At 39.0% G+C, this 23,442-nt stretch overlaps 1 protein-coding gene across 5 annotated transcripts in view; it reads left to right on the top strand.

Moving 5' to 3' along the window:
• PFKP (phosphofructokinase, platelet) overlaps window positions 1-23,442 on the top strand; it is a 77,968-nt gene that overhangs the window by 19,603 nt on the left and 34,923 nt on the right. For all 5 annotated transcript variants that reach the window (XR_014494269.1, XM_083378220.1, XM_083378219.1 and 2 more), the window contains exons 3-11: window positions 6,583-6,660; window positions 8,386-8,575; window positions 13,188-13,353; window positions 16,031-16,075; window positions 16,162-16,270; window positions 17,127-17,222; window positions 19,226-19,318; window positions 20,856-20,981; window positions 22,448-22,512. Coding sequence is in view for 4 of the 5 variants with exons in the window: in XM_083378220.1 (XP_083234346.1) it covers window positions 6,583-6,660; window positions 8,386-8,575; window positions 13,188-13,353; window positions 16,031-16,075; window positions 16,162-16,270; window positions 17,127-17,222; window positions 19,226-19,318; window positions 20,856-20,981; window positions 22,448-22,512 (968 nt within the window). In the remaining variant the exon portion in view is untranslated. The remainder of the gene's footprint in view (window positions 1-6,582; window positions 6,661-8,385; window positions 8,576-13,187; window positions 13,354-16,030; window positions 16,076-16,161; window positions 16,271-17,126; window positions 17,223-19,225; window positions 19,319-20,855; window positions 20,982-22,447; window positions 22,513-23,442) is intronic.

The raw sequence follows: 23,442 nt of genomic DNA, 5'->3' as shown, positions 1-23,442 counted from the left end.
TCTTCTTCTTCTTCTTATTCTTATTATTATTATTATTATTATTATTATTATTATTATTATTATTATTATTATTATTATTATTAGACTAGACAGTCACTTGTCTGAAATGGTATAGGTTCTCCTGCTTTACAAGGGGGCTGGACTAGAAGGCCTCCAAGGTCCCTTCCAGATTCTACTCTACTCTACTCTACTCTATTCTACTCCACTCCACTCCACTCCACTCCACTCCACTCCACTCCACTCCACTCCACGATCTTTGGACAGATTAGTGATGATTCAAATATTTCTGGTATCTTCTGGCTTTGCAAAATCTCAACTTTCTTGCAACTTTTCTTGCAGATAAGGAAAAAGCTGAATGCAGGTTGACTGATTCACTTTCTGACACATTGATATGAGCGATTGGTTGATATATTTCTTCATCTCTGTCGACTTTGACTTTGAAATACCTGGATGAATGCTATGCTACTGTCTGCATCTAACTCTTCTGCTAGAGTATTTTCAGGAGGCTTTAATGATGGAAGAAAAAGAAAGAAAGAAATAGTATTTATTCTATTGCTTTAGTTTTATTTGGTTTGTTCCCTTTTTTATGATATTTTACCTTTTCTGCAATAAGTACCTTTTTATTTTTATCATTCCTTAAAGTTTGGCCTTTTTCTCTCATTTGTAATGTAGTCTCTGTGGTTTGCAGCTTTTTTGCACTTTCTCCTTTCATTTCCTTTTATCGTCCCTAACGTCTTCACATAAAAATAATTAGATTCCTCTGTTTTATTTTCACCTCTCTCTGTTCTGCTTATGCTGGAACTTCTTCATTGCAAGTAGATTTGCCTCAATGAGCTTCCTGTTAGAATATTAGGTATAATGCAGAATATTTCTTGGTATCATTGCATATTCTATGCATGTTGGGGGCAATTAAGCTGACTTTGTAATAATGCCACTTGTGGGTGTGTGTGAAAGCCCTAATAAGCAGGCATATACATAGAATGAAGGCTACTGCTAAGCTTGTAAGCCACCCTGAGTCTTCAGAGAAGGGCGGGATATAAATGGAATTAAAATAAAAATAAATAAATAAAATAAATAACAGTGATAACCAAACTCGAGTTCTCCAACCTCTTTATTTCAGTTGTTACGAAGTAGTTTGGAAGTTTGGCATTCCCTGACTTTGCCAATGAATCAGCTTTCCATTGAAGGACAATGAATCCTTTGATCTTTAACAAGAGCTTTCTAGTTGAAGAACGCCTTTGATCTTTAACAAGAGCTTTCTAGCTGAAGAACGTTTGAGATATTTCCAGTATTGGTTCAGCACAGCTTCTCCCAAAATATTTTTTCAAGTTATTTTGAATGCCCCTGTGCTGTCTTTTCCTCATCTCTGCTCTCTCTGCATTTAAAAAAATATGCGGGGGAAAATATTTCAAATTATTGCAATGAAAAACCTGAAAGTATTTAGTGGTCACTTCCCAGAATTAATGTCCTTTTAAAGATCTAGCTCACTGTTGTTGTTTTACCTATTCTGCTCCCAAATGACTCACTCCAGGCCTTTTGAGACTTTCTTTTTGTAGTCGGCAGTTGAATTTTAATTGAATCTTAATATATCTGAAATCAAAACTTGCCTTCTTTGAATCAAGTTGGAGCTTTGCTGATTCATACACCCTCAGGACATAGCCTGCCAAATGGCCTGTATGCAGTGTGTTATATGCATATTATTGGAAATAAGTGGCTGAACTAAATGCCTGTATGTAGTACTCTCCCTAAAATTCTGCAGGCTAAAAGAGATCGCTTGTGTGCCCAATGCATCTGAAAATTAAATTAAGAGCCATTTTCCACCCTACTTGAAAAGTTCCTGAGCTAATAAAATGTTCTATGATTTATCAGAATCGATAAACACTGGCCCTGCCCAAGTCCTGCCCTTTCATTGTCCATCTAGTCCTTTGCGCCTTCCTTCCTGCCTAATACTGTAATTCTTTTATCAAAGAACAGCTCTGCAAATCCTTGCTGGGTTTCTCCTTTCTGCTATTGCGAGGGCAACTGGCAACTTGTTCAGTACAGCATGATAGAGCTGAAAGCTTTTCTTCAGTCCACACCTTTTGAGCAGTTTTGCTTAAGAGGAGCAGACTCTTTTATTGGTTTCTTTTCCATTTTCTCCTGACTTACTTCAAGATGAGAAAGTAATGGATCCAAGGCTGTTCATGGTCAGTCCTGATTTAAGAATTGAGGAGGATCTTGGCTAGTTCTCCCCTGATTAATAGTGGAAAGTTTGGTTGAGGTTTGCTGTTTCATTATGGAGATAGCGTGGAATTGAAGAGAGGGAGAGATCCATTAAAGTGCCTGGTATACCAGTGGATAGTGTTTAAATTGATAGAGGAGAATATTTGTAACTCAGGGTTAAACTACATGGTCCTTGGTGCTCCCTGATCTTGGTGGTTTTCTTGCAGACATTTTATTAACCAGTTAGGTAATATCATCAATGCTAGTGATGATATTGCTAAGCACATTGATTTGTGCTTTAAATTGTAAGCCGCCCTGAGTCTTTGGAGAAGGGTGGGATATAAATGGGATTAAAATAAAATGAAAATAAAAAATAGTGGTGTTACTAGTTTGGAAATGAAACTGCAAGAAAACCACCAAGCTCAGAGAGCACCAAGGTACCTCACAGAGTTTAAATGTCTTCTCTCTTGGTTGAATTGAAAAATCAACTGATCATGGTTTTGGCAAAATTGTGGACTGAGGCCATACCTGTACCTGTCCAAAATGTTAATCTGTGGTTGAAATAATTTCATCCTCTGTGCATTATTTTGCTTCAAAATGACCCCAAACACAACAGAAACATGTTTGATTTGCATTTGTGTATACTCACAATTGCACCTCACTATTTCAAAGTTGATCCTGACTGGATGGTGAAGAATTTCATGTTGTACAGAGAGTCTTTGACTTCTGACCACAATTGAGCCAAACATTTATGTTGTTAAGTGAGACATTTGTTAAGTGAGTTTTGCCCCATTTTACAACCTTTCTTGTCACAGTTGTTAGGTGCATCACTTCAGTTGTTAAGTTACAGTAGTAACACGGTTGTTAAGCTTCCCCATTGACTTTCCTTGTCACAAAAGATAAGCAACAATCAGAAATATGAATCAAGCACCTGAATTTTGATCTCATAATCATGGGGATGCTGGAAAGGTCGTAACTATGAAAAGTGGTCATAAGTCACTTTTTTCAGCGCTGTTGTAACTTTGAACAATCATAAACAAATGGTTGTAAGCTGAGGAATACTTGTACTGTGAAAGTCACTGTTAGCTGAGAATCATAGGAGATGTGATACACTCATCTATATCCATTTAGAGAATGTCACTTAGAAGGAAGCTGATGTAATTGTCCACTAAAATCTCAGCTTGGGTTTACTATGCAATACAGTGCAATCTAATCCATGTTAACTGTGGCTTCTGTTTTTGTGCCAGATAGGACAGATAATGGTGCTGGAATTGTTTTATATGTTTGGGGTAGTGAGTGAGTACTAAGTCCCTCATCTTTATTCAGCTAATGGCTTCTCCCACTCATCTCCCACCCTCACCCCTCTGCTACAGTTTGACATGGTTTCCCAAGCAATTATATGTGCTCTGAGGTTGTGGGAGAATGGAACACGCCCCCCCCCTTGTCAGCCAAACTGCTATTCTGATAGCTCTTTTGTGTCTGCTCTCAGTCAGTGCAATGCGTGCTAAGTTTGGTATTTAGCAAACAGAACTCAGCATGGATATATTTCTTCCAGTAAAAGATTATGTTATCGCTCTGATTCCAGTGCTTTAAGATACCAAAGTGTGTCACAGAAAACAGGCCTTTATTCCTAACAGCCTTGGCCAGCTTGTATGTAGACTGAGACTGAAGTTCCTAGGATTGAATGGGAAGCCTGGAATCTGTGATCCCAGCTCAGTTGGAAAGGATGAGATTGGAGAACAGTGGCTAGAGGTCAGCTGAAATGGCACTTTTCTGCTGTAGATACTTTTCTGAAAGTTAGACTTAGACAACTGGAATTGTCCACTGTATGAGAAAAAGGAGGGCTTTTGAAATGGTAGTTAACCCTGTGATGAAGCTGTTTGTGGTCAGGAAACTGCAAGGCTGAAAACATATTCCTCCTTTTATTTTACTCTCTCCGTCACACCTGGGTAACTTCCCTGTTCTCATTGACTCAATAGTACCTGATTTTCTATGGCAATTTTCCAACCATATTGCTATGTCCCAAACCTGATTTATGATGGTTTATTTTAGGCAGCAGCACTTAGATTGTATTAAATTTGATTGATGAATGAGTAGATTGTTAACCTTTAACCTTAAAAAGGTCTAGTTGCAGTTCAAACATATCCATCTTTCTTCTGGATAGATCCCATGTTTCCCTCCCCTCTCTTAAACACCCAGGGAAAGTAGGGGAAGGGTGATTTATTTGTATTTTTAAATAAGTGATTTGGCAAGGAAAGCCCAATAGAACAGTTAATCCTATGCTGTAAAGCAATATGCATCTCTTCAAGCAATACAAGTAGTCCTTAGAATCACAATTAAGCCCAAAATTTCTGTTGCTAAGCAAAATAGTTATTGAGTTTTGCTCCATTTTATGACCTTTTGTGACACAGTTTCTAAGTGAATCACTGCAGTTGTTAAGTGTTAAGTTAACACTGTTATTAAGTGAATCTGGCTTCCCCATTGACTTGCGCTTGTCAGAAGGTCACAAAAGGTGATCATGTGACCCTGGGGCACAGCAACCATCATAAATGTAAGCCAGTTGCATAGCACCTGAATTTTAAACATGTGACATGGGGATATTGCAACAGTTGTTCAGTGTGAAAAACAGTCATACGTCTCTTTTTTTAGTGCTGCTGTAAGGTTCAAATGGTACTTAACAAACGTAAGTCAAGGACTACCTGTACTTTATTAAAGGTGTCAGCTCTCCATTAAATAGGGTGTACCCAGGTGATGCTAGAAACATCTGAGCTTCAAATTCAGAGGTTTTAATGCTATTAGATTTTGGGAAAGGAGCTGAAAATTAAGGAATTATGACTAACTCAGAGGTGCAGATGTTAAAACGCTCTTTCCCCCATTTCATGATATAAAGTAGAGACTAAAAACTCAAATACCTCTTGAGGAACAGGCTCTAGTGATTTTGGTTCACCTCGATTGTTTTGTTAACTGGAAAAAAATGAATAAGAGATATCATGCCCTTTAATGCATGATTTTTGATGTCAAGGAGGAGTAGTTGTACATACTGGAACATAATTGGACAAATTGTTACTGTATTATAGAAGTTTCTTAGCAAGGACAGATGATTCCCCATTCCATATTTATATCTTGATTACAATGGCAGTAGAACAGAACAGAACAGAACAGAACAGAACAGAGTAACAGAGTTGGAAGGGACTTTGCGGGTCTTCTAGTTCTGTCCTTCTCAAGTGAGAGACCCTTTAATCTTTTCAAACAAATGGCTGTCCAATCTCTTCTTAAAAACCTCCAGTCACTGAGCACCCACGACTTCTGAAGACAAGCTGCTCCACTGATTGTTTTCACTGCCAGGAAATTTCTCCTTTGTTCTAGGTTGTACTGATCACATGGCTTCTGTCTACTGTAGAGCATAAATACGCACGTGGATAATGTAACAAAATCTGTCTACCTTGCCTTGGGATTAGGCATTCCTGGGGTTACCCAGGCATGGCATACGTGCCAGATGTCTAGTTTGCAAATACAGGTTTAATAATAAAAGTCACGTTTTTCTTCCAGGATTACACTTGCCCCTAATCTTACTTTATATTCCATCTTTCTCCGTTGAGTTATATGAATTCCTGCTCTGTAGTAGTTACAGACTTACTGCTAAAATGGGAAACCCGTTGCAACATTTCCTGTTTTACATGAGGTTCTATCTGTTGGTAGACATTTGGCATTTAATTTAGAATGTTGGTGAGTGCAAACATGCACGCACACACAAACACGCTTCAAATATTTTATGTAACACAGCATGTAGCTGCCTGCCTGTACCACTGGGAGCCCTAGATATAATCTTAATGTTGGCATTTTGTCTCCTAGTAACAGGTCTTCTAATGAGCTGCAGTTGTCCAGTTAAATATGTAGTTCCAGGGATTGGAACTTCCAATATAAGCACTGAAGATTTTATCAACTTTTGCACTATTTAATACTACTGATTATGTTAGCTTTCAATAAAAGAAAACCAAAAAATGTTAGACTTAACCCTGCTGACAGCTATGGATGTGTCCATTTAGGTTTTTCGGCACAGCAATGATACATTTAGCTTATAGCCATGGGGTTTCCTGGGGTGTCAAATGCAGCTATGCAATAGAAGTCTGATCCTGCTTATTGCTTTTCAAGATGAGACAAAGATGGCTGAACGTGATCGACAGCAAAGGAAATTCACAGTTCTCTGAGATTTTTCCTGTGCATGTACTTGCTTGCATTTCTAGAGTGTAACCTTAAAATTTCATTATCTGGGGGGCGGGGGGGGGGGAAAGGTTCTTGCATGATTTATATATTCTCTCCCTCTTCCTCCTTCCTTCCTTCCCTCCCTCTCTCTCTTATATACTGTGTTTTCCCCCACAGGGATACCAAGGTATGGTTGATGGGGCTGAACATATTGTTGAAGTTACATGGGAGAGTGTTTCAAGTATCCTCCAAGTGGTAGGTACCAAATTAAGGGGAATATTAATACAGATACTTACCTGATAATGTACTAAATCATTCCCAAAAGACTAGAGATAACATAATGTACATATTTGAATGATCAAGAAGACTTATTGACTCAAAGGTGCTTTTTCAAAAGGCAACTGGACTGTTTTTTCCTTGAGGAGGAGGAAGAAGTTTTGATTCTCACCCAAGAAGCTTCATCAGTTGAATCGATGAAGCTTCTTCAGTGAGAAGCAAAACTTTTTCTTCCTCCTCCTCCTCCTCCTCCTCCTCCTCCTCCTCCTCCTCCTCCTCCTCCTCCTCCTCCTCCTCCTCCTCCTCAAGGAACAAGTAGTCCAGTTGCTTTTTGAAAAGGAACTTTTGAGACAACTCCCTGACCTGGATGCCTGAGAATGTCCATAGATATTAAGACTTACTGACATTCTTGTTTTCTGCTGCTCTCCAGTTTTTTCCAGTGTGTTTGCAACAGAAACTCTGCACCAAGTCTTGAGTCTGGTGTTTTTATATGCTGCTTTTCATTTGTCTAATAATGAGACCCTTTACAAAGCTTTGTCATGCTGGGTTTGTTTTTTTTAAAAAATTGCTTTTGGATTGAGGGTGCTGCTCTTGAATATCAGTTCCATGGCTCTTTTCTGCCTACTGAGGAATCAGTACAATATCTGGAAAAACTGCAATGTTTTCAAGTTACATAACTTTTCTTTTGTGCTGGTATAATGTTCGATTAGGGACGCGGTGGCTCAGTGGGTTAGGACGCTGAGCTTGTCAATCAGAAGGTGGGCAGTTTGGCGGGTCGAATCCCAAGTGCCACGTAACAGAGTGAGCGCCTGTTACTCGTCCCAGCTTCTGCCAACCTAGCAGTTCGAAAGCACGTAAAAATGCAAGTAGAAAAATAGGGACCACTACGGTGGGAAGGTAACAGCGTTCTGTGCGCCTTTGGCATCTACTCATGCCGGCCACATGACCACGGAGACGTCCTCGGACAAGCGCTGGCTCTTTGGCTTTGAAACACAGATGAGTACCGGCCCCTAGAGTAGCACACATGTGCAGGGGAACCTTTACCTTTTTAATGTTCGATTAATTATGGGCCATCAAGTTGGTGTTGACTCTTAACAACCACAAGGATAGATTTGCTCCATGATGATCTGTCTCTAACCTAGTTTTCAGGTCTTCCAACAGTGCAAACAAATTTTATTTCACCTCTATAGGCAGGTCACAGCACAATACCTGTGATTAAGCATTTGATAAAAGGAAATGGCATATTGCAATCATACACAATACAGATTCTCTGTTTCACAAGATTTGGCCAGCACTCAAATTTCCTCCTGCCTCCTTAATCTTACTGTGTTTACACATCTACAGGGCATGCCGAGGGTGTGGTAGAAGAGAATAGTAAGTTCAACAAAGCCAGGAAAGTGGAACAACAGCTAATATTTTCATTTTTGAAAATAGGTTTGTAATATATGTGTGATATGGATTAAGATGAGTGCCATGCCTGGCTGTTGTGAGAGTTGTAATTTCTGCATCTTTGGAGGGAGGGTGCTAGTTGTGAAAGGCTGTCATATATATTGTAAGCAACTTTTATTATCTGCCTATATTTAGTAATAATGAAGAGAATTTTTTTCCCTATTCCAATGGGCACTAAATATTGCTTATGGATGATTTACGGCCACTGAAACGAGATCTGTTTTTCTTAGCTGAACTTTTCCTTCTGTCTTTTAGGGGGGGACTGTTATTGGCAGCGCTCGCTGTAAAGCTTTTCGGACTCGCGAAGGTCGTTTGAAAGCAGCCTGCAATCTGGTGAAGCGTGGAATCACAAACCTTTGTGTGATTGGGGGAGATGGCAGCTTAACCGGTGCTAATCTCTTTCGGAAAGAGTGGAATGGCCTGTTGGAAGAGTTAGCAAAAAATGGTAGGTTATCTTGTGGCTGTCAAAGCACTGAATCACCAATGTATGCCACAAGAACATCTCTAGGTAGTGATCAACTTACAAGTGGTTGCCTAGCAACCGTTTGAAATTCTAATGGAGCTACATGGGGAGGGGGTACTTACAACCTGTATTTGAGGTCCTCATGTTCTCATGCCCCACCCTCTGATCACATGACTGCACTTCAGTGCTTGGCCACTGGACTGCATTTATGGCCATTTGCAGTGTACACATTTTATGGTGGTTTTCCTGAAAAGTGGCATTCACTTTCAATTTTTGGCAAAACCACACTCATAGCAAACCATTGATTTGCTTAATGACTGTTGCATTCGTGCTTTACGACCACCATGTTTGCTTAGCCACCACCTGCAAAAAAGATTGTGAAATGAGGTTGGCCCCAGGACTGCGTTGCTTTATAGCCATGAGTGATGATTATGATGGACAGCTTCCATTATGGTCATAATTCAAGGATTGCCTATATTTTCCATACTGTTACTTCATTTCCAAAGTGCTGATACTATCCAATCATGAGAATCTAGCAGTGATTCCTAAACTCCATATTTTCAACCCAAGTTGTGCCTTAAAGCAATTTAAACTAGTGACAGCTGGGATATCTAGTTAGTATAGAACAGATATCCAAAGAAAGGTGTTTTTTTTTAAAAAAAATCCCATTTATATCCCGCCCTTCCCCGAAGACTCAGGGCGGCTTACAATTTAAAGCACAAATCAATGTGCTTAGTAATAGCCTTCATTCTATGTATATGCCTGCTTATTAGGGCTTTCGCCCCCCCTCCCAGCGGCATTATTACAAAATCAGCTTATTGCCTCCACAAACTGGGTCCTCATTTTACCTACCTCGGAAGGATGGAGGGCTGAGTCAACCTTGAGCCTGGTGGGACTCGAACCTGCACTAACTGCAGGCAGCTGGTGTTACTTAAGGAGGCATTAGCCCACTGCTCCACCAAGGCTCTTGGTGGTTGGAGACCTGGTTTGTTTGCAGAAGACCCCAAATTCAATTGTTTGGAATTCAGGCATGTTCTGAGTCTAGAAAATGGAGACAAGTGGAGGGAATGAAAAAGTTGGACTCTGGAAGCATCCCTGTAGAATGTTTTGAGCCATCATCCTATGCCAGATTGGTTCTCCTGGTGCTTCACATGAAAGAATAAGGAAAAATCTTTTGGTATTGCACGAATACATAGCAGCATGACAGGATGAAATGATTAGCTTTGCAGATGTCATTGTAACAAATACAATAGAGTTGGACGGGACCTTGAAAGTCTTCTAGTTCAACCCCCTGCTCAGTTAGAGACCCTATACAATTCCAGTCTCTTTTGGAAAGAGTCCAACGATGGAGCACCCACAACTTCCGAATGCAAGCCATTCCACTGATTAATTGTTCTAGCTGTATATATGTGTTAATTTTTCTAAATATGTGATGTCTATCACGCAGAGAGATTCACAAATAGGATCCCAACACTGTTGGGCACAGAGTTGCTATGTACACACTTAAGAGTAAGTGTAACTGCAAACTTACATGTTTCTTTTAGTGTTGGTCATCTTTATTCCCCCTTGGGAAATACATCAGTTTTCTTGTGGTCTTTAATTTCTTTTGTTTACAGATCACAGCTACATTTCCAGCAATTATCTCCTCTTTGGGCATTTGTATTAGTTTTATCAGTTCCGATTTTCAGCTATCTTGCTGACCTCATTTCTCTACATAGTTCCTTTGTCTGCAATACTCTGAGTTTTTTTCTGGGCTTTAATTGTACCTCCTGTTAATTTTTCTCATCCTCCATTTGTGTGCTGAAATGCTTCGTGGCATTTCAATTGCACTGGAAATAATTAATGGTCTATCTATCTATCTATCTATCTATCTATCTATCTATCTATCTATCTATCTATCTATCTATCTAATCATATTTGAGAACTTCCCATCCCTCTCACAGAGGGATTCTGTGCTCTTAAATGGTCATGAAGTTAATTGATGTCCTTTATAAACCATAATTCTGGTATCAGCCACAGATATAGGTTCTTCAAATGGGTCGCTCTTGTCAGAACAGCATGCAATTTGTTCCTGAATTGCCTGGCAGAAGGCATATGCAGTGAACTGTACTAGCATTGTCTTGATGTCTTGCTTTTGTTTGCTTTTATGGATGAATAGATTCACTGATAATGAAGCACATCTTGCAAATGAGGCAAGGAAGTAAGTGGCCAACAGTGTGGTCAACATACTGTGTACTAGTGCTCGTAACACAATCACTTTTACTTACTCAGCTTCTCTGATATTGCTGCTTGGGTACTTTGCAGTCATTTTAAATTCCTTTTTATGCACATTTTTCATGCATCTTCCTGCAATATTTTCTTTATCCATTGATAAACAATTCTTCATCCACCCTGGTGAATAGATACATAGCTTTAACTTTTATCTCTTTCTCTTTTCACTCCCCCTCACCCCCTCATTGTTTTTTTAATCCATTGCCAAGTCTGATCACTTCCAACATTGTACAAAGTCATCCCTTCCATCTTTCACTGGTCCATGATTTCCTCATTTGTTGCGGTTTTCTTCTGTCCAGGCTTCTGTTGTCATTGGCCTCTTAATTCCATTCCATTCCATTTTTCTTGTCCTCTGATCACTTGTGTCAGTCTTTTTACATGTAATCAATCCCCAGCATCTTATCGGTGAAATCTTTAGATGAACTAATCTCCCCACTTTATTTGTTAGCCAAACAAAGTCAGTGTACCTGATCTATTTATCCCTGCCTTCACTTCCTCTTTCTTTGAGTTCTTTTTCCAGTGTCAGATCTGGAGGGGACTGTAAGTTTCCTGTTGTGGATCCCTCCTTTTATATCAATAACCAGTTGAAGCTGGACAAAGACGGAATAATTTGGATTGCTTTTTCAGATCGAGGATTGGCTTAAAGGACCCCTTTCAATTCATGTATTTTAGGAACTTATTGAGAGAAAATAATCACCTAGGAGAAGCAAGGAAAAATATAAATACAGTAGGTCAAGAGGATGAATTAGAGCCAGCAATTTTATCCTTTAGAAGATTTGAGAGGCAACCTCAGTATCAGAAATCTTCAATTCGAAGAAGGATGGAGAGCATGACATGAACTAGCTATTTTTGTTGTTATTTTTAGCTGACTTCTATTTTTGGGATGGATGTTAAGAAATGGGGAAGCTGAACACTTGACACTGCAACCATCATAAACATATCTAACACCCAGAGCCCACAAAATGTCTCAAAGCTTGTTCTTGTGTACATGAAATTGTCCAGTTGCTAGAGATCTTTTCTCACTTTCATATTCCCCCCCCCAATTTTATTTCTTATTTCTATAAGCTGTGATATTCTGCAAATGAAAGCTATTGCAGTAGTTGAGTTCCAAACAGGCATCTGCAAGATCTCACCCCATGAGAAGGAAAAGTAAAGTTGCCAGAAGGTTTTGTTTTCCTTCTCTCTCTCTCTCTCTCTCTCTCTCTCTCTCTCTCTCTCTCTCTCTCTCTCTCTCTCTCTCTCTCTCTCTCTCTCTCTCTCTCTCCCTCCCTCCCTCCCTCCCTCCCTCCCTCCCTCTCTCTGCTAAGCTTCTTGTTTGCCTCTCAGTTATGAAAACGGCAGTTCTGAAAAACACCCTCTATTTGTGGTAAGAAAAATGACTACGAAGATCCATTTGAACCAGCATTACAGTACTGATTGTGAAGCTGTCTTGTTCTTCAGGTCATCAGCCTACAAGAATATTTTTTTCCTCTCTGAAAACTGTGCTCATTTTGGTAAAACTTCGCCATGTATGGTAGAAGCTAGCATTCAGAACTGAAAGAGCTTGTTGCTCCCTTTCGGCTTCGGGAAATATTTGCCTTTCCTTGTGAATAGCACAGTGAGAAATATCTGTGATTTGCCATTTCTTGGTTAAAATTGCAAGGTCATGTAAAAGTGGCTCAGATTCACCAATTGGGCCATTCTTGGTAAAGCATAACTACTCTCATTTAAATACGAATAATATGGTAAAATGTGCAGAGTCCTATCTACAAATCTAAAATGGCCTCTTTCTCCCCTCCCCTCCTCCTCTTCTCTGTCCCCTACCCCTCCTCCTCTTTCTCCTTCTCTCCTCCCCCACCCCCTCACTCTCTCCTACCCCATCTCTTCCTCCTCCTCCCCCTTCTCCTCCTCCTCCTTCCTATTGAGCAATGGTTGTCCAAAGTTTGAAGAGAGGTCTTATTCAAATCTGGTACCTGAAATTTTTCACACCCATGTTGAAAAAAATACAGCTTCTCAGACATTCCAGAGGGTATTCAATGAGGCTGGTATATTGATGGTGTCCAATCTATTTTTTTCATCCTTCCTGAAAACAGCCAAAAGGAAATTTCTATATACAGCATACAGTTTATATTCTGAATTAAAAGGTCTAATTAACTTCTTTCTTTTCATATCATGTTCTTATAGGGCTATACAATGCTAAAGTGATATTATGTATATCTTGAGACTAGGGTCGTCCTAAAGATGTCTCTGAGACTCAAAGGGAAGGGATTTTTCTTGAGTACTTCTGGATATATTATTACTTCTTTTTCTTTCTTTTTCTTTCTTTTTTTCCCTTTTTGGTCAGGTGAGATTGAAGAAGAAGCTGTAAAGAACTATGCTTACCTCAACATAGTGGGAATGGTTGGGTCTATTGACAATGACTTCTGTGGGACAGACATGACTATTGGCACAGATTCTGCCCTGCATAGAATCATTGAAGTTGTGGATGCCATCATGACTACTGCTCAGAGGTATTTTATTCACTGAAAAAATGTCAGAAAGATTGAGATGACATCAAGAAAATTCAAGTAAAAGCTAAAAATCCATAGTTCAATAGTTACACTGAAACGCGAAATCTCATTGATTCCAATCTTCTGCTAAAATGATCATATACCACGTTGTCTGTATTATATTTTGTGACCATAAGAGCAAGTAGTTACAATATCAAGGAGGACTTTCTCCTGAAAATAATATTCCTACTTCATACTTTAGAAAACTGTGCCATGAAACCATGGTTTTGTGTTTTTTTTCTGCCTTTCCTTCAGTGGCAGTCAAAACTTACCTTGCCACAAACAAGTTGTCTTCATAGATTGCACTAAGCCAAAAGATAATTTGCTGATTTAGAGTAACAACTTGTAGGAATTTATTCATTTTGCTTTATAAACTATGGTCTGTGGTTAGGTGTTGTGTGAACAAGTTTCAGCAAGTCTGTACTTAAATTGATGTATAAATCCAGACTCTGATGGCCTTTCCTCACACACTTTTTCCAGAGAGAAGACAGGGAAGGTATTTGTGTTGGCTAGAAAATTCTCTTTTCCTTTCCCTTTTTAGAAAACCAATTGGTATGGATTCCTTCAGGAAGGTTTATCATAGCTGAAGAACTTCTACAGTTCTCAGTCTTTTCTGGAAGATTTAATTCATATTAACATTTTTGGGATAGGGCATTCCATACTATAATAATAATAATTTGTATTTGTGGGCTAATGCGGTTTATCATAGCATACTTTTTGATTTAGCTTCTGAGCATCTCTGAAATCCATTTCAGGTCCTCCATATGGATAGCAAAAAAACTGCTCTTTTTGCCCACTCCTGCCCCATCACGCCTTTGGAAGCATTTATTTCCCTTTTAATGCTATCAATGGCTTATTGTACCTCAAAAGACCAAATTGTGGTTAGTGCAACCTGGAACCTTTTGCAATAAAGCACAACTAAGTTAAAAAAATTCTGAAAGCCAAAAAAAGTGAAAAAAGATGCAGTACATTTCAATATATGATTCCCTGACATAAGAAAATTCTTCCTTTATTTCAGATGCTTCAAAATAGCTACATGGAAATGCTGTACAGGTAGTCCATTACTTACAACAGTTTATTTAATGACTGTTCAAAGTTACAGCAGCATTGGAAAAAGTGTATTATGACTGTTTTTCCACATTTACGACCATTGCATTCCTGTGGTCACATGATCAAAATTCAGACACTTGAACTGACTCATATTTATGACAGTTGAGTGTCCTGGGATCATGGGATCACCTTTTGCAACCTTCTGACAAGCAAAGTCAATGGAAAGCTGGATTCACTTAACAACAACTGCAATGATTCCCTTAGCAACTGTGGCAAGAAAAGCCATAAAATGGGGCAGAATTCACTTAACAAATATCTTACTTAGCAACAAAAATTTTGAGTTCAGTTGGGTTTGGTAAGTTGAGGACTACCTGTATAGAAATTTGTTTCTTGAGAAAAACACTCTATTTCTTAACCTTATTGTCAAGATAGTTGCCTTTTGTCTCCCAGATATTTATGATATTTAGGAGTTTACTCCATACTTGGTATCATGACAGATGCTACAGCTGGTATTACTGTGTTTTTTAAATTATTATTAAACGTTTACCAATCAGGCAGATGCCCTTCCAAACTTTTTTATACCATGCAATCTTAAAAAGCTTAATGGGAGGATTTCCCCCCCCCTATGATGTCTTCTCTTGGCATTGAAGGAGTGTGGAAGGGAGAGTGCAGATTCTCCATACAGATATTATTTAATTAATCATAAACATCCTCTTAGAATTTTATCATTAACTTAATAGAAGAACATTTCATATTGTCTTCTTGGAAAAGAATTTTAAAGGCAAATACCCCTTTTCATTTAGCTGAATGGGAACTAGTAAAGAAAGGAAAATTAGGGCCCAGTGCAAATGGGGGCTTCCTTCTTGCATTTCACCCATAAAAAAGTACTTTGTCGAGCATGCCAGGATCACACTGTAGTTTATTATCTAATCTTTGGAAGTTTGCAACCTTTGGCTGGCTGTGGGACTGATGGAAAATGAGCCTTGGGAGGCATGCATGAACTCCTAAAAACCGGCAGCTGAGCCTTTTCATCACGTTCAGTGGAATTTGTCACATCATTAGAGAGGTGCTGTGATAAGAATGTGGCACGCAAATATATGACAGGGGAAAGAAGAACCTGGACTTTCCTTTTCTTGTGCTTTCACTGTCTATTGCATAGTTCTGCAAGGCAATAAGAAGAAACGTGTTGGGGAGAAAAAAAAATTGTGCAAATCTACTTTTGAGTTCTGGTAGTATCCATAATTGAAAGGTAATAGCAAACATAAAGAATAGCCTGCAGCCCCTTTGTAAATAATAACTTTTCCTTAAACTTTAGAGTGATGTGGTGGTTTCCAGTAGTAATTGTGGAGAAATATGAGGGGAAAAAACTTCGGTATTTCTTATAAAATGATACTATAGACTTGTTGCCAGCTAGACCATGAATTAAGGAAAGTCCATCTGAGAGAGTGTGAGAAGGAAACAAGAAATAAACAAAGAAACAAAAATATAAGCATAGGAGTCATCCACTTAATGGCAAACTCAAGATTTGTACATTTGGATAGTATCTTACTGTTTGTTTTGTTGTTGATCTATCTTGTGATTTCTGTAGCCATCAGAGGACCTTCGTCCTAGAAGTGATGGGAAGACACTGTGGGTACGTATCAGCAAGATAAACCATTTTTAGTAAAACGTTGTGGTGTACACTTCAGATATTGATTGGGAATTTCTTCTTTGCCCTAGGTATCTGGCACTTGTTAGTGCTTTAGCCTGCGGTGCAGACTATGTATTTATCCCTGAATATCCACCTGAGGAAGGATGGGAAGATCACATGTGTGCTAGGCTTTCTGAGGTAATTTTTCTCAGCTTTGGGCTTCCTTAGGAGATTATCAGATCCCCGGTGAAAGCTGAGCACAAACAACCCAAATTTCCAGTCTCTAAACAGCAACTGGACCAAAAGGGACAACATGGCCTGTGAAAGCTGTTTCATTTGGCATTCTTAGATTATCTTTCTTGTGTTTCTTTTCTAAAAATGGAGCACTGTAGTGGAGGGTAGCCCCATGCTGCACGCTGCAGTCCAATTATTTTTAGCTAAGAAAATGTGGCCATTCCCTTAATGGCTCTAGGCAGCTTGCAAAACAATATGGTTAAGTTACTGTTGAAAGCAGGAGGTTGGTTTGCTCAAATAGCACAGATGCACAAAAATGTCACTAAACATTGGGCTTGTTGACATCTTTCCCCCAAAAATAAGGCCTCAAAAATTCATTTTAATGGCAGAATTTATTTCTGAAAACTATGGGCTGTTCTCTTTCAACTTGTGTCAGAAGAGTTGTCTGCCTTAATTCTTACACTCAACTTTATCATGAGACAGCAAGAAATCTCAACAACCTTCAGGAATTGTGATTATGAATAGGTTTGGTTTGGGGAAGCATGGTTCACTACAGTTCCCAGAATGTCCAGCTTTGCTCTGTGTGGGCCTTGAATTCCAACAAATTCTAGACCAGGGGTAGGGAATGATGGCCATTTTATGACTTGTGGACTTCAATTCCTAGAATTCCTGACCCAAAATGCCATATATGCATATTTAGAATATTTGTATCTCATGCAGTAAATAAAAGCTTTCCTAGCTATGTTCAGAATTCAGTCTTCCACTGTTTATTTCAGCTTCTGTAGCTTTACTGATCTGTCTTAAATTTCTTTCACTCTAGAACCGTGCCCGAAAGAAAAGGTTGAATATTATAATTGTGTCAGAAGGAGCAATTGATTCCTTCAACAAGCCTATCACTTCTGAACAAGTTAAGGATGTAAGTAGCTGTCCATCATGACTTCTGCCGAATGTCGTGTCCTGTAATTAAAATGCAGTGTTTGTTAAGTACTGTTACAATCAAGATTGCCTTTGAAAACCATATGTACATACATACTGTAGAAAATTCACTTTCATGTTATTAGCTTCTGTGTTAAACTAAATAATACATATTGAGCAAATATCTACTGTGTAGAATGTTCAGCAATATTGATAAAGCTTGATTCTGCAGATACATTAATTTGAGTTCTAGTGCAGGTTCCCCTGTCTGCTATGTGGGAAATGTCACTGTGTCAGTCTGCTCAAAGCAGCCCTTGGTAGAGGTCTTAATCCCATTCCCAATTTCAAGCATGTCAGTTGAAAAAAGTGCCAGCTTTTTAAAAACTGCCCCTGTTTTATCTGTTTTTGTTGGAAGCCTGGGGAACACATTTGGTCCTTAAAGCTTTTTTGTGATCAAGAGGTGGGATGAGTCACACTGAATGAGATGGATGGTTTCTAAATTTATGATATAAAGAAATAAAATGAACGAATAAACTTTGGTTTTACTACTGTGTTAATATAAAAACACAAATCAAGCCAGATAATGCCTCAGTTTTTTACAGTAGCAATTTGCCACTTGATACATGGTCATTTGTATTTATCCAGGTAGTGAAATTACCAACTCTTAGAAAATTCAGCCTTTGATGAAATATGGCCATCTGCACAGATTAGATACCCAGTTCTATAACTTTCCTCTTTTCTTTGGCTGAAGTCACTATGCTTTATTTATTTTAAAAAATAAACATTTTACAAGGCAAGGCTACAATTGGTTCAAAATATATTTAACAGGAATTGATGTAGGATCCTTTCCTTTCCTTTTTTAACTGGACATTCATGGAAATTTATTTTACCAGCTAGTTATGCACATACTCTTTAAAGGTTATGATTAAAATATTGTGTAATTTGCCCTTATTTTATTTTTAATGCAGCATGGTTCAGTTTCATTTGTTCCATGCTTGACTCCCTCTGGTTTTGCTTTTTTGTCAGCGACATTAAAACCTGCCTGGAAAATATTCCATTCTTTTTGCTGCTTTAAACATGCCATTCTCAGTTTGTTTCCTTTTTGTGGTTTGTTAATAAATATCTGATTAAAAGCTCATTACATAAAACTGATCTGGTGTTTTACAAAACGTGACAGTTATCAGCAACTCTTGTCAAAACAAACTTTTACACTGAATTTGTGGACTGCAGCCATACAGCAAATCAGAACTGCTATAAAAGGATGTAAACTAGTTTGGTCAGCTTATTTATTTATCATTATTTCAGTTTATGTCACCACTTGTTTCTCAAGTAGTGACTTTGAGTCATGACAGAAATTTAAAAATCAATAAAAAAGCAACAAGTAATGTACATATAGAGCAGAGACGCCCCCCTCAAAAAAAACTTTTCAGCTCATTTAACCCTTCACAAAGTTTCAGATTCTTCATCAACTCCCAAACATTTATAATATGCAAATAATATTTAATTAATATAATATACCTAACAGCAATGATAGCTTGACTAGTCCCACCAACTCTTGGGGATCAACTTTGACCATTTTGGAGAACTTTGATCTGGAGGCAGCTGATAAGAACAATAGTTACAATCCTATCAACCATCCCATGGGCTCTCCTTAGTTCCCTGATTCCCACACGTGGGTCAACAGCCACGTGTGTAAGGCTTTTCAGAATGCTAGTAGAGTTAGAGTAGCTGGATGTTTGGAAGGGAGTGGATTGGTGTTCCAGATTGCTGTAACCGAAAAGGTCCACTTCTGGACCTATCAGAGGGCATTCCCTATCAGACAGAGAAGAGACCCAGAGATTTAAATTTGATGGTGGAAGAAATAGAATTAGAACTGAATTTGCGAGAGGCATTTTTCAAGGCTTACATTAGATCTTCCACTCAGTGCTCATGTAAGGAAAATATCTGCACACTTGCTCCTAATCCATCTTCTTCTTTGGGTTCACCTTTGGTCTTCTTTTGCAGCTTGTAGTGAAGCGGTTAGGGTTTGACACACGGGTAACCATTCTTGGCCATGTGCAACGAGGAGGCACACCCTCTGCTTTTGATCGGATTTTGGTGAGTGAAGCTAACCAATTTGTTTTTGAGTATCCAAAGAAGAATAGCCTTTCCACCACAACCTAGTTTTAGATGGCATTACTTGATTTTTTCTTCCTTGTTCTATCCTTTGAACCATGGTAGGAATTAATGGAAAAAAATGTTTGAACTTAGGTCATAACCTAGGGGCTATGGTTAAATTTCTATTCAGCCATGCAGTTGCTAGACAAAGTTGGAAAGGTCTTTCCTTCCTTCCTTCCTTCCTTCCTTCCTTCCTTCCTTCCTTCCTTCCTTCCTTCCTTCCTTCCTTCTTTTGAAAATAGCAAAAATCTCCATTAATTATTTAAAAAAAAAACAGGAGAAAAAACGATCCCTAAAAACAATGTAGATAAATGTTTTAATTTCTACTTCCTTATAAAACTGGGGAAATTGTCTCCTTTTGGAGAAATAAAACTGTGGTAAGTCTTTCCAATTTCTATAGTTAGATAATTATCCTACAAAAGTTAAAGGTGCTCAAGTAAAGGAAATGGGAATATTAAAAACTCTCTTAGGCAAATTATACTTTCAAATCTATTCAGATTCTTTTTAGTCATTATGCTAGAACGGTCAGTCTAAAGTGGTCCAAAAGTGGTTCATTCACAAAAAAAGTCACAAGGAAAGAGAGGTAGAGGCAGTAGAGGGATTGGTTGCAATTCGGGGTTGCTTAGCTTCCATCTTTAGTTGACTCTAATCTGTGTACATAGAGGCCCATACAATGACCTAGAACAGGGGTGTCAAACTCAATTTCATTGAGGGCCGCATCAGCATTGCGGTTACCCTCAGGGGGCCGGGTGAGTATGGCCAGGTTGGGCGTGGCCTACTGGGTGGGCGTGGCTAGAGTGCATATGGCCTGCTGGGTGGGCGTGGCCAGCTCTATATCATTCGCCTCAAGGGTGCCTATGGGGGCCTGGGCAGGAGTGGGACAGATCTGAGGGTCTCTGGCAGAAGGAGGGTCTCTGGGCCAGGGCCAAAGCAGTGGGGGCCGTTCCCTCACTGTTTCCAGGATGGCTTTGCAGGCCACATGAAACCACTTCGCGGGCCAGATCCGCGCCCCCCCCCCCGGGCCTAGTGTTTGACATGTCTGACCTAGAAAATCAGAGTGAATCCCCATAGTTGGGTAAGACTGAGAGCTTCAAGAAATTGGATGAGCTACAAAACAGGGCAATACCTGGAATAGACAGAAGATTTTGGGGTATCTGCCTGGTAGATATCATCCTTGTTCAAATTTAGTTTCTTTAAAAGACATATTTAATGTAAATAAACAAGTACTTAGTTAACTCTACTGTAGTATCATAAAGCAAATACTTTGTTCTCTTGAAGGTTTCCGAGCCTTTAAAAACCCACTAAATTCTGTGCTGATAATATTAGAATTGATCTCCCTCTCTTATTTTTAATTTTATAGAACTGATACTTCTTAAGATGGGTTTCACAGGGGACTGTTGGCATGCTTCAAAACCATCTACTACCAGGTGTTCTAATGCCCGTAAAAGAACCAACCGTGTTTCCTTTTTTTTAACAGGCCAGCCGTATGGGAGTAGAGGCTGTCCTTGCCCTTCTGGAAGCCACCCCTGAAACACCTGCTTGTGTGGTGACCTTATCCGGGAACCAGGCTGTCCGCCTGCCTTTAATGGAGTGTGTTCAAATGGTGAGTTTCCACAAGGAAGTGGCTGCATTCATTTGCTAGTATGATCTAGCAATCAATAGTCTGTTGTCAGCTGGAACACTTGCAGTGACATAAGAGAAATGCTTATCAGCACTGTGGACAATCGATTCCAGTCCGTCTTGCAATAGGAATAATTGGGCCAAATGGCTGCTGGGAGTTTGATAGCAAACTGGGATGCTGGATTGCGATAACCCAGAGGACTTTGATAAAGGAGCCTTGGTGGAGCAGTGGGCTGATGCCTCCTTAAGTAACACCAGCTGCCTGCAATTAGTGCAGGTTCGAGTCCCACCAGGCTCAAGGTTGACTCAGCCTTCCATCCTTCCGAGGTAGGTAAAATGAGGACCCAGATTGTTGGGGGCAATAAGCTGACTTTGTAATAATACCGCTTGGGGTGTGTGTGAAAGCCCTAACAAGCAGGCATATACATAGAATGAAGGCTACTGCTAAGCTTGTAAGCCGCCCTGAGTCTTTGGAGAAGGGCGGGATATAAATGGAATTAAAATAAATAAATAAAATAAATAAAAGGAGTTTGTTTATCTTAGGCCTTGTTCTTCCTGTTTGTTTTGGCATACCATAGTATGTGTACACTCTCATGAGCATGGGCATATAGAGTGGCTGAAATCATTCTTGGTGCTCCAAGCTTCTGAAGTAAAACTATGCAGAAGCACTCCTTAGGATGAAATATATTAATACATACTTTCAAAAAACTCTGCCTTTCCTTGTTTGTTTTTCTACCTTAAATATCAGTCCTAATTTACAAAAATATTGAGCCAAGGCTGTTTGTCAGAATAATTCACAAAAGAATGAGTCAAATTAACAGCTACATGTATAAGACCATCTAGGTTGCTAATAAGACAACACTTTTATTACAGGTATTCCTCAACTTATACCCATTTGTTTGGGGACCATTCAAACTTATAATGACATTGAAAAACTGACTTTTCACATTTTTTTCACATTTACAACTGTTACATCAGCCTATGGTCATATGATAAAGATCTGGATGCTTGGCAACTGGTTCTTATTTATGATGGTTGCATCATAAATAATGTGTGATCACTTTTTGTGACCTTTTGATAAGTAAAGTCAGTGAGAAAGCCAGATTCACTTAACAACTGCGAGACTAACTTAATGACTGGAGAGATGCACTTAACAACTGTGGCAGGAAAGATCATAAAATGGAGCAAAAGCCACTTAATAAACATCTTACTTACTAACTGAAATTTTGGCCTCAGTTGTGGTAATATGTCTATCTGTAGTGTTAAGTATAGCCTTGAATAGGACTGATTATTATAAGGGGCTTGTACGCAGGGGTAAATGTATATAAAATTTCATTCTAATCCCATCAAAATCATTTAAAATTCATAATCCCATTTGTGGAACTGCAATGGTAGCCCATCCACTTCTTGCCTTACATATGATTTGTTTTTTTTCCCCTAATTCCAAAGACTCAAGATGTACAGAAAGCTATGGATGAAAGAAGATTCAAAGATGCAGTAGAACTCCGCGGAAGGTGCAACTTTATTATTTTTTTCATCTTCTGGAAGAAATTGTTGGGTTGCTTCCCATTGAACAGTGATGATTAATTATAGATAAGATACTTTTGAGAGCTGAAGCAAGGTCAGCCAAGCAAGGCGCCACCATCTTGGGAAAATATACTAATTATATCAAAGGCTTCTGCTTGTAGGTAATCATGGGAAAAATAGCTTCTGTTCCTAATAATTTCTCAGTTCTATCCATGTGGGGTAAAATTCTACTCAACTGGGATAAAATCTTAGGTCTTGAATTGCACCTAAACAAGGAGATAATGGAGTAACCATGATGTTATGAGCCATTGTGGCACAGTGGTTAGAATGCAATAGCGCAGGCTAATTCTGCTGACTGCCAGCAGTTTGGCAGTTCAGTTCTCAATGTCTCAAGGTTGACTCAGTCTTAAATCCTTCTGAGGTCACTAAAATGAAAACCCAGATTGTTGGGGGCAATATGTTGACTCGGTAAACCACTTAGAGAGGGCTATTAAAGCACTATGAAGTGGTATATAAGTCTAAGTGCTATGCTATTGCTTTTGAAATGCCACTAGTTAAAGCAGTGGAAATTGCTTTGAAAAAAAAAAGAAAGAAGTATATTCTGAAGCATAAGTATACAGTATTAGTGAATCTGGATTTTTCCCAAATATGTATGTGTTGGTAAGACTTAAAGAAGTCTAAAGTGTCTCCAGATGGGTACCATGATGCTCACATACACTAGGGATAGCTAGAAGCTTTTTTTTTAAAAAAAAATGTATGGGATGTGAAATTGCTATTGTCATGTTTCAAAATGTTGTAATTCTTGCTGTCGTTGGCTGTGTGCCATGGGGGCAGGTTACTGTTCTAAAAATCTGCACAAGATAAAAAGTTCTCTCTATCCCCACCTCCCAGTTTTATTGCAAAGGGATACTTTCTCT

Source organism: Vipera ursinii (genome assembly GCF_947247035.1).
Source record: "Vipera ursinii genome assembly, chromosome: Z".
NCBI lineage: Eukaryota > Metazoa > Chordata > Lepidosauria > Squamata > Viperidae > Vipera > Vipera ursinii.
This window is presented reverse-complemented; position numbering and strand designations above follow the sequence as displayed.